The following is a 14,358-nucleotide window of genomic DNA, read 5'->3' as shown; positions in this document are numbered from 1 at the left end:
TCACATAAAAGAAGACTGAAAGTGAGATACTGAAAGGAAGTATTTGAGGAATGTTGTCACAAACATAGCTGGATGGCCAGTATAAGAGAATAAAGACAAGCAGCCAAAGAAGGAGAGAGAGAGAGAGAGACAGACAGACAGACAGACAGACAGACAGACAAGACAGACATCAGACATTTGGGGGCAAGGAATTAATAAAAGCATCAGATTCTACCAAGAAGCAAGAGGAGGGACTGGAAAACAGCTCAGCCCTTAAGAGCACTTGCTGCTTTGACAGAAGGCTAGAGTTCAATTCTCAGCATCTTCATCAGAAAACCTGTAACTAGCTCCAGAGATTTCAACACCCTCTTCTGGCTTCCAGGGGCACTGCACACACACACATAGAGCACATATACACATGCATACATATAAATAAAAATGAATAATTCATATAAAAAAGAAACCAGAAGAAATAAGGACTGAAAAATGCTCATTGCTTTCAAAGAGGTGAAAGCATCGGTGGTTTGGTAATACAATGCTAATAAAAAACACGCTACTATGGGTGGAGAATTAGAGGGGGAACAAAGTCCAGGCAGCTTCTGCAGGCAAGTTGGGTTTTTGGTTTTTGGTTTTGTTTTTTGTTTGTTTGTGTTTAGTTTAGTGATAGAAGAGAGGAGAAAGAATAGTTCCAGTAAGGGATTACATTCAGGACACTCTATGGGGTTTGCGATGATTGCTCAATGAGAAACTGCACTTCCCATGCAAATGTGAGCACCTAAGTGCAATACCCAGCACCTACATTTTAAAAAATGCTGAGGGCAGCAATGAGCATCTGCCATCTTAGCGATAGGGAGGGAGAGGCAAGGGTAGCTCTGGGCTTGCTGGTCATCCAGTCCAGTCAAAGACTATACCAAAAAAATAAGGTGGAAAATTCATGATTTCAACTTCTGACTTTTACATGCATATGTGACAGGCATGTGTGTGTGGGCATGACACATACACTTATTTTATTTATTTATTCTTGCTACAACTAATTATGTCAGTGTCCCTGCTAGTCATGGCCAGTCAATGGCTGTGCTTTTTTTTTTTAATTTATTTATTTTTCAGTTTAAATTTAGATTAGAAACAAGGTTGCTTCACAAGTCAGTTCCAGGTCCCTCTCCCTTTCTCTCCCCTCCTCCCGTGCCCTCTCCCCAACCCCCCCATTATCCCCTCATTTCCCCAGGGAGGGTGAGGCCCTCCATGGGGGTGTCCATAGTCGTTCATTTCATCCAGGGCAGGACCTAGACCCTCCCCCAAGAGTTCAGGGTGAGAGTGCATCTCACATTGTTGGATGGGAATCCAAAATCCGTGTGTATACTCGGGATGAGTACTGATCTACTGCCCAAGGCTCATTAGATTACCTAGGCCTCCTCACTGACACACACATTCAGGGGGTCTTGATCAGTCCCATGCTGGATTCCCAGGCTGATGCCTGGGATTCAAGAGTTAACCTTTGTCAGGTCAGCTGTTTCTGGGGGTTAAACCAGCCCAGTCTTAATCCCTTTGATCATCAGTCCTCCCTCTGTGTTACTGGCTTTCTTGAGTTCAGCTCAGTACTTAACCGGGAGTCTGCCTCTTCTTCCATCAGCCACTGAATGAAGTTTCTGTTTCCCAGACTCTCTGGCCATGGGATTGTAGGCTGGCACTCCCCAGATATAGGTCTAAAATCCATATATGAGAGAGTACATGCCATGTTTCTCTTTTTGTGACTGCGTTACCTCACTCAGGATGGTTTCTTCTAGTGTCATCCATTTGCCTGCAAATCTCAGGATTCCATTGTTTTTTTCTGCTGAATAGTACTCCATTGTGTAAATGTACCACATTTTCTCTATCCACTCTTCAGTTGAGGGGCATCTAGGTTACTTCCAAGTTCTGGCTATTACAAATAATGCTGCTATGAACATAGTGGAACAGACATCCTTGTTGTATGAATGGGAATCTTTTGGATATATGCCTAAGAGTGGAGTTGCTGGGTCTTGTGGTAGGTTTATTCCCATTTTTCTGAGGAATCTCCATACTGATTTCCATACTGGCTGAACCAGTTGGCACTCCCACCAGCAATGGAGGAGTGTCCCCCTTTCACCACATCCTCTCCAGCATAAATTGTCATTGGTGTTTTTGATTTTAGCCATTCTGACAGGAGTGAGATGGTATCTCAGAGTTGTTTTGATTTGCATTTCCCGGATGGCTAAGGATGTTGAGCACTTTCTCAAGTGCCTCTCAGCCATTTTAGACTCCTCTATTGAAAATTCTCTATTTAGTTCTGCATCCCACTTTTTAATTGGATCCTTTAGTGTTTTGGAGACTTGCTTCTTGAGTTCTTTGTAAATTTTGGAGATCAACCCTCTGTCAGATATGGGATTAGTGAATATTTTTTCCCATTTTGTGGGCTGCCTTTTTGTCTTGCTGACTGTGTCCTTTGCCTTACAGAAGCTTCTCAGTTTCAGGAGGTCCCATTTATTAATTGTTGATCTCATTGTCTGTGCTAGTGGTGTTTTGTTCAGGAAGCTGTCTCCTGTACCAATTCATTCAAGGGTACCACCCACTTTCTCTTCTAAGAGGTTCAGTGTGGCTGGATTTATGTTGAGGTCTTTGATACATTTGGACTTAAGTTTTGTGCATGGCGATAAACATGGATCGATCTGCATTCTTCTACATGCCAGCCTCCAGTTATGCCAGCACCATTTGTTGAAGATGCTTTCTTTATTCCATTGCATATTTTTAGCTTCTTTGTCAAAGATCAGATGTTCGTACGTGTGTGGGTTAATATCCGGGTTTTCAATTCGATTCCATTGGTCTACCTGTCTATTTTTGTGCCAATACCAAGCTGTTTTCAGGACTATAGCTCTATAATAGAGCTTGAGGTCAGGGATGGTGATGCCTCCGGATGTTGCCTTGTTGAACAGGGTTGTTTTGGCTATCCTGGGTCTTTTGTTTTTCCATACAAAATTGATTATTGTTCTTTCAAGGTCTGTGAAGAATTGTGCTGGGATTTTAATGGGGATTGCATTGAATCTGTAGATTGCTTTTGGCAGGATTGAATGGCTGTGCTTTTTATACTGAAACTTGCGAGTCCCTTCTCTCTGAAGTTTCTTACCTTCAAGTTCCCCTCTGCACTGTCCATCTGCTCTTCTTAACCCCAGCCCTGTTCTCAGGCACTCGACCTGTAAGTCTGTCTTTCTGTTTGAAGATGGATCTGCACTCAGGCAAAACACTGCAGAGCTGCCCATCTCAGAAAATAATGCCTGTTTTCAAAGGCATATGCTCCTCCAGATTCTACCACCATTTGACCAAGCTCCATTACTGTAAACCAAACCACATGTTTCATAGTATAGAAGTAATATAAATTATTTATATATATATATGACTGATTTTATAATAATTGTCTTCAGAAGGGTTATTCTGTGCCACTACCAGAAGGCTGGAGTCATGTTTCACTTCTAAAATGATAAAAATTTGAATATGTAAATCTTATGGGTTATCTACTAGAGTGGGAGAGAGAAGGGATCTCACAAATGTCCACATAATCTCTCATCTCTAATCCTAGAACAAAAGATTCATAACCACAACCTTTAAGTCTAAACATTAAGCATTCTAATTCAAGTAACAAGCTGTTAAACATAGCATGCTGTCTTGTCTTACATTTGCATCTGCACCCTCTTCTAGACTGGAAGGCTAAATTTGAATTTGGTGTTGTTAGATTCCAGTGCTGCAGAGAAAAGTACGTCATCAGGCACCCCTCCCCTGCTTCCCTTCCCAGCTACACCTCCCATTTCAGGGGCCTGGTGCATATGCATCTGAACATCCCAACCCACATGTCCAAGTTCTGGTCCTGGCCATGTGGTCTGTGCCATGGAGTAAGCAGCTGGAGAGCAAACCCATGCAGTCGGTAAGGTAGTTGTGGGGTTAGTGAAGCAAGGGATTCTGGTACCAGATCTAAAGAGAGAAGAAGAGAAGCTGCATTCTCCAGAGAAGATGATTCCAGGTGGGCACGCCCTTGACCCAGTGCACTACTGATCCTATGGAGAGAAGCAATTAAAGGAAAAACATCGGGACCATCCAGAGCTTTGAGATAAAACCCATCTTCCTTGGGACTGGGGGCAGAAGTCAGCAATGCAATTGGCACCAGTGTTCATGGTCTTTGCTGTTTCTACACTGATCGCCTGGTTTCTCTGTGTGTTCATGTTTATTTTTCCTAGTGGGCTGTTTATCACCATTCATGACAAGGGCCACCTTGCAACAATGCTGAACTCTTGGCCAGAGGACAATATTAAGGTAGGATCCTGTTTTATTGCTGTTGCCCTGCTTGTTGGAGGAACCATTGTCACTTTGTATTGGTGTTATCTGTACATATGAAATGAGCCATTACGACAATGAAGGCAAGATACTTGCTTCTTTCTCCAGGCCCTGATTACACACCAGTTATAGCCACCACAAATGCATCATAAAAGAGAGATTTGCCTTAACGATGTATCTCGGTAAAGTTGCTCTTAATTAATATTAATCTCAAGAAATGTTCAGCATGTGTTGAAAGTCCCTGCTGAGTGCACTGTGCCAGTCTTGTTGTGGGTGTAGACAGAAATCAAGGTACTGAACACTTCGTGATGAAAACAGGACAGTGACCCAACAGACTAGCCGGGAGAAACGTGATCAGAGCTAAGCGAACCACATAGAAAGAGCTGTGGGTGATCACAGAGGTAGGATTTTGATCTCAGAGAAGTCCGAGGTGACTTCATATGGAAATGACTTTGGAACCGGGCCTTAGATTAAGGGTTATGAAGATATGGATGAGGACTTTCTGTGTGAAAGTTTATGGTGAGCATACTTGGGTAGTTGTGCCCCAGGTAGCAGAGAATAGAGAGTATATGTGCAGAGTGACAAGGTAAAACTGCCACTGCTTCCCAAATATCAAGTCTCCTCAAAACATTTAGGGATTAAAGGATGAGACGACAGCGTGGAATGCAAACCGTGCAGTGCTCCACATGAGGAGTGTGAGGGGTCTGGCATCTGAGGCAACTGTCTTTTCTGGAAGTGACATCAGTGAAGCTGATGGCTCCTTATTGAGGGGACTTCAGCTCTGGAGTCACAGTACTGGAGCTAACCCTGGGGCCAGCTGCTCACTTTACCCTGGCTCCCCTGGCAGGCTGTGGATCTCTACTGTTTTCTCGGCAGGGTCCCACTCCCTCCACTCCTGCTAGTTCCCTGAGCCTATTCCTCACCAGAAGGTACCAAATAGAGCCTCTATTGGTTTCCCACCCAAATCAGGCTCTCTCTAGCCAGTGTGAGCACTTAGAACAAGAGTAGAAAAGGCTTAGAACCTAGACTCTCTGCAGCCGGGCCTGAACTGCAGCCAAAGCTCAGTACTGGCCACAGGGGACAGACCATACTCACATCTCCATCTGGGTGTGACTTTGCCCTGTGCTTATCCATGTGGACTCCAGTTATGTGTAAGGCCTTGGCCTCGAAAGTTTTGGCCTCCATCTCAGGGAAACATGTTTCCAGGGTGTGTCTAGGCTGAAACTCCTGTAAAATATTGAGGACATTGAGGGAAGCCAGCTCACTTAGTGGGGAGTTAACTTTAGGCTAACCTGAGCGGGCATAATGCTGAGGTCCTGTCCACTAATCTCTTCCACATTCCCTGGACTGCTCAACCACAGAGAAATCTTATGCATCTACAGACACTCAGCAGATGCTCTCCACTGTGAATAAACTCAGTCAACAGATACGTTAAGCACCTTCCTGTGCCAGGCACTGTGCAAGGAATAGAGATAATGCATATAGTACTTTAAGCAAATTATGAGCAATTGGAACAAATAAAGGAAATTCCTCTTCTTCAACTGGAAGTAAAAAGGTACCTCTTCCTCCAAACTAGCACAGGAATCAAACGTGCGATGTTTCCTTGGCCGGGTACAATATATATGACTATTATCAGGTCCTCCTTCAAGAATTCCAAAATGAAATGAAAGGCACCCTGTCACCAGATTCTTCCTGTCACGCTTGAAAACACAGGGTATAAATTCAAAACAGAACCATGGGAGCTAAGTGACTATTGACTTCAATAAACATATTTTGAGACCCTTCTTAATATTGAAGACTACCAGAGAGGTGGTGACAGTGATGAAAGGAACAGAAACAGGAACTTTGGGTACTCTAGAGAGAGCAAGGCTAAAGTAGACCTCTGCTACCAAAGAGAGGAACTTACAGGGCAAGTTGCAGACAGGGCACAGGCCACCTGGCCTCCCTCCTCTTGAGGCTCCAAAGGGGACAGGTAAAGGCCTGGGACAACCCCCATCCTTTATTTCTGTCCCACTTTAGAGAATTTCCAGTGACCATATAGAGAAAACAGCCCTGGTTTTGTAAGCAGACACACAGGGCTTCTGGCTATGGATCTTCCCCATGCCTGTTATGTTTGCACATTGACTTTCCGAACTTTGCATTCCTGATGTGGGTTGATCATGATAAAGCCAGTGAACACTGAAGAGCACACAAATGAACAACATTGTCCTGCTAGGGGATGTTGGCAGCAGTTGTAGCATCTGTGGCTATGCAGGGCCAAAGGGCAGCGATGGAAACAGGTTTCTTCTGGGAATCTGAGGCCACAAATGGGTAGTCACGTGCCTTGTATCCATATATACTTGGTTTGGCCCTCAGTGCCTGTTAAAATTTTTGAATTTATAGGCTGTATTTTTAAAAGCATATTTCATTTAAAACAATAAATATAAAAGCACTTGGATTTTGGGCTTCTCTGGAAAAATCAGGCACTCTGAATATAGAGCCTGTATCATGGTGAATAAACAAATAGCTGACTGGACTTTCCCCAACCCACCCCACGCTCTACCCTGTCCCACTCTCCAGCCTTTCACTGAAGGTTTCCTCCCTTGCCACCCAAGGCGCCCTTTCAGAAGTCCGGGATGTTCCAAGCAGCAGTCTTTCTTGCTCCTAAAACTGAAAGGGTAAAGATCTCTCCACTTCCATGGAACTCCCTGCTCATCACCCTTTCGGAGCTCATACAGGGCATCTTTGCAGGCACTGAGGTCAAAGCTCAGGAAGGATTCCTTCTGAAAGCCCCAAGGTGGGCCCTGAAGGGTGGGCAGGAGGAGGGGACATTGCTGAGAGGAGCATACAAGGAACACACTGGGTCACTCACAGGTGAGTGCTGGTGTCCAAACTACATCTCCTTGCTGAGTTCCGCCCCACCCCACCCCATCCCACCCCCCACCAGTCCATTCAGAGAGACAGTTTCTCAATGAGGCTTCGGAAATCTTTGGAACCTAGTGTTGCTGGCTGCTTGGTACAGAGCATGGTTAATTTCAGAGGACCTTCTAAATCAATTTGGAAGATGAAAAATGAACTTTTTGTGGTTTCCCCAGCTAGAAGGCCAGGAAACTGAAATGCAGGAGAAGATAACTATGAGGAACCTATTACTCAAGGCCAGGACTACCAAAGCTTTGGGGCCTTTCTTCTGCAAGGAGGAGAAAGCTGCCCAGTGTAAATAATACAAAGGAGTGAGAACCACTGCTCTGTCTCCTTCCCAGAGTGCCCGATGCCTTCACAAGAGAAAGGCTCAACTGAGAACGTCTCTCCCTGTCAATTCCTCAGACTCCTAAATATCTCTCCCAACACTTCTGAGGAAAAAGCTCTGGGTGGTGGAACCAAAACAGCAGCCTCCACCACGAAGCACCAGTCACACAGGTGTTAAAACATGGTCCAGAATGCTAGAGCCATATGTCTGTCTACCATGCATGGGCCCAGGGAGTGGTGAACACCTTCCGTGTCAGTCCGGTGACTGAACCTGCTGAAAATCTCTGAGACAGAAATTAACTTGTCAGGAAGGGGTTCAACAGCTATACACTAGAAGAGGAGCAGAGCCGAGGGCCACAGGTTGCCTGCGGTAAGGTCTAGAGGAAGATTCAGTGAAAACTATGAGTCAGGTTCAGAGCTGGGATAGTTTAGGCAGAAGCTGGGGGATAGGGCTTTTTTACTCCTGGTATGATCAGACATTGGCTGTAGACTGACCTTGGAAAGAGGTGTGGCTTCTGTGCAAGGTGGCTCAAATAGAGAAAATTCTCCAGATAGGCTGGTGGCTAAGAATAACAGTAGGGAAGAAACTCCCAACAGTCTTGGGCAGATATTACCAGCCCCTTCAAGCAGTACTATAAAAGCGCTTCACTCAGATTGACTCATTGAATTCTACTGACAACCACAGGGCTTCCCATTATCTTTGTTCTAGAGACAAGGAATCTGAGAGACTAATCACTTTGTGAGGAGTGGAATCAAGATTTGAACCTAAGGAATGTGTGTTATTTATGTTATGGAGTAGAGGGAAGGAAGGGGAGATAAGAGTGAAGGGTGAAACAAAAGGAAGAGGAAAAGGTGTTTTGAAAACTTGGGCAGGCAGCCCATCCATAATCACACTAATAAATCTAAAACAGCCCAAGAGCAATCTAGGACTCAAGATCTTCCGGTCAGTCTTTGGTTAGTTAAGCTAAGGGCCATACCCAAGAAGTCAGAAAAGGTCATACATAGGTCTGAGGAAGGCTGGCAAGAAAGAACATAGCATACCGTTCTTCAAACCTCTCCATTTGTCTAAGAAACGAGGGATGTCATGACTTTTCCAACATCCAAATAAGGAAATTGGTGTTCGGTCATTCCAGAAATTATTGCTGGCTTTTCAAACCCAAATACACTGCCCAGACTTTCCCTAAGCCCTTGGCAACCCACTGAACTAGTTAAGTGTTTCCCAGCATTAATCGGATTGCTATCCGGAACAATGAGAGGCTACATCTTCTCTCTGAACTTAACTATCCTGGCTTTGAATCCTGTCCAACCGAGAAGCACTTTCTGCACTGTTGGGGCTATAGTTTGCCTGGCTAATTGAGTGTGTGTCACATTGCTGGCCTCAGAGCCAACAGCTAAGGAATCAAAAATAACACAACCTAATATTGCCCCTAAAAAGCTTACAGCTTTTATGAAGGACATGGGAACATGAATATTTATAGTACGAGCAAAAGAGTGATGGCTACTTTAGGCAAGGAAAAGTGCTCCAGGAGTTCAATGGAAAACAATGAAAAGCCTAGGAGGGCAGCTTCACAGAGACAGGTAAAATTTTTATTTTATTTTATTTTATTTTATTTTTTTGAGACAGAGTTTCTCCCTGTAGCCCTGACTGTCCTGGAACTAGCTCTTGTAGACCAGGCTGGCCTCAAACTCAGAAATCTGTCTGCCTCTATTTCCCAAGTGCTGGGATTAAAGGTGTCCACTATCACCTGGCAAGACAAGTGGATTTTGAATTGTCCCTTGAAACACAAAAAATAGTAGAATTCCAATCAAAGAAATGAAAGACCTGATGAGTAAAATGCCACCTATTACAGAAAGTGGAAAACCCATACAGAATCGGAAATATTTTAGTTAGGATGGAGCATGGAAAAGAGAAAACTTCAAAAGGCAGAGTGGACCTAGCCCATGGAAATCTTAAAGGTCAGGCTAAGAAAATGTTATAGGGGGCAAGAAACTGATACATCCAGATGTGCTCTGTAAAAGTAAAAAAGGATGGGGAGACTCCAAGAATAAAAAGAAGAGTCAGAAAATCATATGGTGGTTTAAGTGGCAAGCAGGTTGTCTGGTCAAAGGCAATAGAAACAGTGTGAGGGTCCTAGAACAAATGCCACAAGACTGGAGCAGGCAGGATCAGCAGATCTCAATAGCCAACTGGACATGATTGCCAAAGTGCAAAGAAAAATCAAAAAAGGTTGGGTCATCTTGAGCTTGAAAGATGTAGGGAAATAAGAGGGGAGCTGAATGAGACCAGTAGTTCTTCCTTGGTTTGTTCTGGAACTCTAAGGGGGAAGACCAGGGGTAAGAAGAGTCAAAAGTGGGCGTTCAGGAGGACTTTGAGGGCTGATGACCCAAGCATTTATTAATCCTAATATACCATCAAATGAAGAAGCAGCAAGAAAATCTGTAAAGTTCATCAGGCAGCAGGATTATGGGGAACTCAGAGTAACTGTAGTTCCTCTTTTGCAAGATCTGTACTGTTATGACAAGCAAAGCGTTTCACATCTCTGTATCTGGAACATTTGGCCACAGCTTTACAGGGAAACTGTCAAGCTCCAGGCTCTGACTTTGGGAGGCTCCAGAGTCCTGACACCAGTCCATTGGTAGCCTTGCCAAGCATGACTCTGACAGGAAACAAAAACCTAGAGCTCCTTGTTCCATCCACAGAACCCCAAATGGCCTTTGACTTACCTAGCCCCTGACAGGAAGGCAGCAAGTAAAAAAAATTCAAATAAGAATATAAGAATTCATTTGGACAAGCAGCAATGGCATTTGAGAGGTGTATTAGACATACAAAAGGCACTTCCCAACAGTATTTTGTGTGAGTCTTGGTACCCAGTAGGCTCTTAACAAGTGCTCGCAGAATGTAGAAGGTGACCAGGAATGTGTTTATTAGATGTAACAAGGTTAACAGTTCATAAGAATGAAAACCACTACTATATCTGTCAAAGTAGAGAATTGGAAGAAAGATCCTCCAGAGAAAAAAATAATTATAAAGGCTGAGAGAGACATAAAGAGAGAAGAAACCACTAGCCAGACAATGCAGTTATATATAGATAGACAACTTTTAGAAGGTATGTTAAACAATATACAGATTTAGGTGTCCAGAGGAGCAGTTAGAAATCAGTGAAGGTCTTTGTCTTAGTTATGGTTTCTGTTTTTGTGAAGGAAAAAAAAAAGCTATGACCAAAATCAACTTAGTGAGGAAAGGGTTTATTTCATCGTATAGCTTGTAGTCCATCATGAAGAGAAGACAGACAGGAACTCAAGGCAGGAACCTGGAGACAGGAACTGAAACAGAGGACATGCTGGATCACTGTTTCCTGGCTTGTTCCCTCATGATTTGCTCAGCCCGCTTTTTTTAATAACACTTAGGCCCACCAGCTCAGGGATGGCACCGCCCACAATGGGCTGAGTCTTCCTCCATCAGTCAGCAATCAAGGGCATGTACTACAGACTTGCCTACCAGCAAATCCTGTGGAGTCCCCACTTCCTAATGACTGTAACTTGTGTAAGCTGACATATAACTACCCAGCACAGTCTCTGATCCTGGAAATATCATGATGAAAATGAGCTTTGAATGTAATGAACTTGACATAGGTTTGCAGGAGAGACTAAACGTAAGAAGAGGGGTCAAGCAGTCTGAGAAGCTGTTGTACCAAGTCAACCATTTGTACAGAAGAACTGAAAATTGATGCATTCCCTCAGAAGAGTTGAACATGTTGTAGAATGTCCTGGGACATTTCCAGTCTGGGAAACTGCACTGATGGCCCCTCATCATCTTAGGGTTATAAGAATAATGCATTAGAGTAGAGAGTTGCTCGAGTTTAATCTTGCAATGTTTATTGCTGTTGTGTGACTTTCCTGAGGAGACATAAACAAACACCACAGATAGGTCACTAACAACAGACCAAAGACATGATCCCACCTAAGTATACCTTAGTGAACCAGTGAGATTATTGGGGAGTATGGCTGAGGGGCTGCTTACAGGAGCATAAGTGACTCCTAGGCAGCTGCATCCCTGGAGCTCCCTGCTCAACTTGCAGGAAGTTTGGTCATTCAAAGAGTCTCTCCTCTCCAGCAATTGTCACTGCTTATGCAATCTTTGGGAAGGATCTCATGATTCCTGTAATTTTCAGGAGCTTCCTGTAAATGTCTAATCCCTGAACCTTGTGTGTTGTGTTTACTTCCCAAGTCTTATTGGCCTCCCTCCTCTCCACAGGAGGGAATGTCTTAATTCAAAGCAAATAGGTACACAACAGTTTCCCTGTAAGCAGAGCAAAGAATTCCCTCAGGAGGGGAATCCAAGTCAGAAAGCTTTGATTTGGACAGATCAAAAGGTAGAGAAATGTTAAATTGGGGCTACCGCAGCTTCTAGTCCCTTCATTCTTCTCTTGTTCTTCTTTAACCTAGATTTCTCCTCCTATTTATTCTCTCTGCCTGACAGCCCTGCCTATCTATTGGACATTCAGCTTTTTATTAGACCAATCAGGTGCCTTAGGCAGGCAGGATGAAACAAATGCAACACATCTTTGCATAATGAAACACACATTCTCACATTGTTAAACAAATGCAGCATAAACAAATGTAACACACCTTACATGGGTAAAGTAATATTTCACAACATAAACAAATATAACACATTTTTTCCTAGTTAAAGTAATATTCCACAACACCTATTAAAGGTCTTGCATTCTGCCTGCACCCTCACAATTGCTTCTTGTCCAAGGTCTGGTGTGTGTATTCTCTCATCTACAGAACTTACAGGAGTGGTTCACCCTACAGGAGTATCTCAATCTCTACTCTCCCTGCATTGTCCTGTTGCATTCAGGCTTCTGTCTCAAAGCTGTAACTGTTAATAAATATGCTCCCTCTCTCATTTGGGTGTACACATATTTAACTTTATAGGTAAGCAAACTAAAGTTCTTTCCCCAGGATATGTCTTATTAGAAAGCAGGTGCTTTATAAGTGTTTATTAAGTGAATGAATAAATGAGCATCCACCCTGATCATGCAATCATATCTGAGCCCCATCAACATCTGATAAAGGTAAGATTTGTACCAGAACTGTGTCTAGTACAGAGCTGGCCCTCAGTGATTCTTTGCCAACAGGTTATCCTCAGACAGCCAAAGAATCTACCTGATTCCAGGATTTGTCATTCTAGAAAACGTTACAAGCTCTGTTCTTTGCAACAGAGCTGTGGCTGTAGTAGCAGCATAAACTTTCTTACATTGTCCCCTTCCTGTCCCATTCCCCAGGTTTCAGGCTGAGACTGTCCAGTTTGGGGAGGGGGCGGCTAGATGTGATTTCTCTCCAGCTGTTTCTGCCACTCCCAACCCAATCTTCAGAATGCAAGGAGTGCTGTCTTTCTGTCACTTGGCCTCTGTGAGGTTCCTCGCCCACTTGTCAGAAAGGGCCAGCCACCTGCAATTGATGAATCCTCTGGCCTTGTCCCAGACAGGCTGCTTTATTCCCAACAAAGTCAGCGGGTGTCCAGCTGTCAGGGCTGACTTCTGGGACTTTGAAATGAGCACTTTGTCATGGAGGTGGTGCTCCTGATTGAGGGTGTCCTGCTGTGTCTTTCAGGCGGTGGTGGTGACTGATGGAGAGCGCATACTGGGCTTGGGAGACCTGGGCTGCTATGGCATGGGCATCCCTGTGGGCAAGCTGGCCCTGTACACAGCATGCGGAGGGGTGAATCCACAGCAGTGCCTTCCTGTGCTGCTAGATGTTGGCACCAACAATGAGGTAACAATGTCTGAGCCAGGGGCTCTTGGGCCAGAAGGAAGATGTGGGGTGGGGGGCACTTTTGTGGAATAATTATATCCACATGGGCTGTTTCTTTCCCAGGATCCTCTCGACCCCCACATTTCCCATATGGTTGTGAAGTAGAAGGCTTCCCTCTCCCAACCCCCTTTACTTCTGAGTCATTCTCGTTTTTTCATCTTCCTCCCCTGTGCCCATGATGCCCTGGACTTACTTCTTCCCTGGCTTCCATGGTACCCCGTAGTTTGCATTCCTCCTTGGAGACCACTCTCCAAGAGAGCAGCCAATGGTGAGACTAGTGTGTGTGTTCTGCATTTTCAAGGCAAGTTGCCTCAGTGTGTGAGCTAAAATTCGAAAACAAGGCCACAGGCTGAAATGTTTGAGACAAGCAGATAGATGAGTGTCCTGCAGGTCGAGTGAGAGAAACTGAGCCAAGCCACGGGTCAATCCTCCTGCAAGATTCAGGGGCTTTGTCACCGAAGGAGCTTAACCCCCAGTCAAGAGTTTGTCTGCTCCTGTAGTTGTCTCTGGCTGTAATTCTCGGCCCTGTGGCTGGCAGGAAAAAAAGAAGTGTCTTACCAAGAGATAGTGGCACACACATTTAATCCCAGCACTCAGGAGGCAGAGGCAGGTGGATCTCTCTGAGTTCAAGGCCAGCCTGGTCTACAGAGTGAGTTCCAGGACAGCCAGCCCTATACAGAGAAACCCTGCTCGAAAAACCAAAATAAGAAAGGAAAAAAAAACTCCTCTTTTCTTCATTTTCAAAATTATTTGCTTAATTCAATCTTCTAAAACAATTTAGATCTTTTCACAAAGGAAACAAAATATAACTCTATACAATTGTCATATTTTGCAAACTATAATTTTATTGTAATATATGAATTATATAAATATAGGTTCCATTATGATAATTTCATACATGTCTATAATATACTTCAAGGGAATTCCTTCTAAATAACATTTATTTTTGAGTTTAAAATCAGTTTGTGCTCTTTTAAAAGGCAAAATCCAGAGATG

At 44.0% G+C, this 14,358-nt stretch overlaps 1 protein-coding gene across 3 annotated transcripts in view; it reads left to right on the top strand.

The window, feature by feature from the left end:
- Positions 1 to 14,358, top strand: part of Me3 (malic enzyme 3) — a 197,004-nt gene that overhangs the window by 125,989 nt on the left and 56,657 nt on the right. For all 3 annotated transcript variants that reach the window (XM_013116382.3, XM_013116381.3, XM_040728802.1), the window contains 2 exons: positions 4,221 to 4,296; positions 13,162 to 13,323. In XM_013116382.3, the coding sequence (XP_012971836.1) occupies positions 4,221 to 4,296; positions 13,162 to 13,323 (238 nt within the window). The remainder of the gene's footprint in view (positions 1 to 4,220; positions 4,297 to 13,161; positions 13,324 to 14,358) is intronic.

This window comes from Mesocricetus auratus, unplaced genomic scaffold, assembly GCF_017639785.1.
Source record: "Mesocricetus auratus isolate SY011 unplaced genomic scaffold, BCM_Maur_2.0 Super-Scaffold_4256, whole genome shotgun sequence".
NCBI lineage: Eukaryota > Metazoa > Chordata > Mammalia > Rodentia > Cricetidae > Mesocricetus > Mesocricetus auratus.
This window is presented reverse-complemented; position numbering and strand designations above follow the sequence as displayed.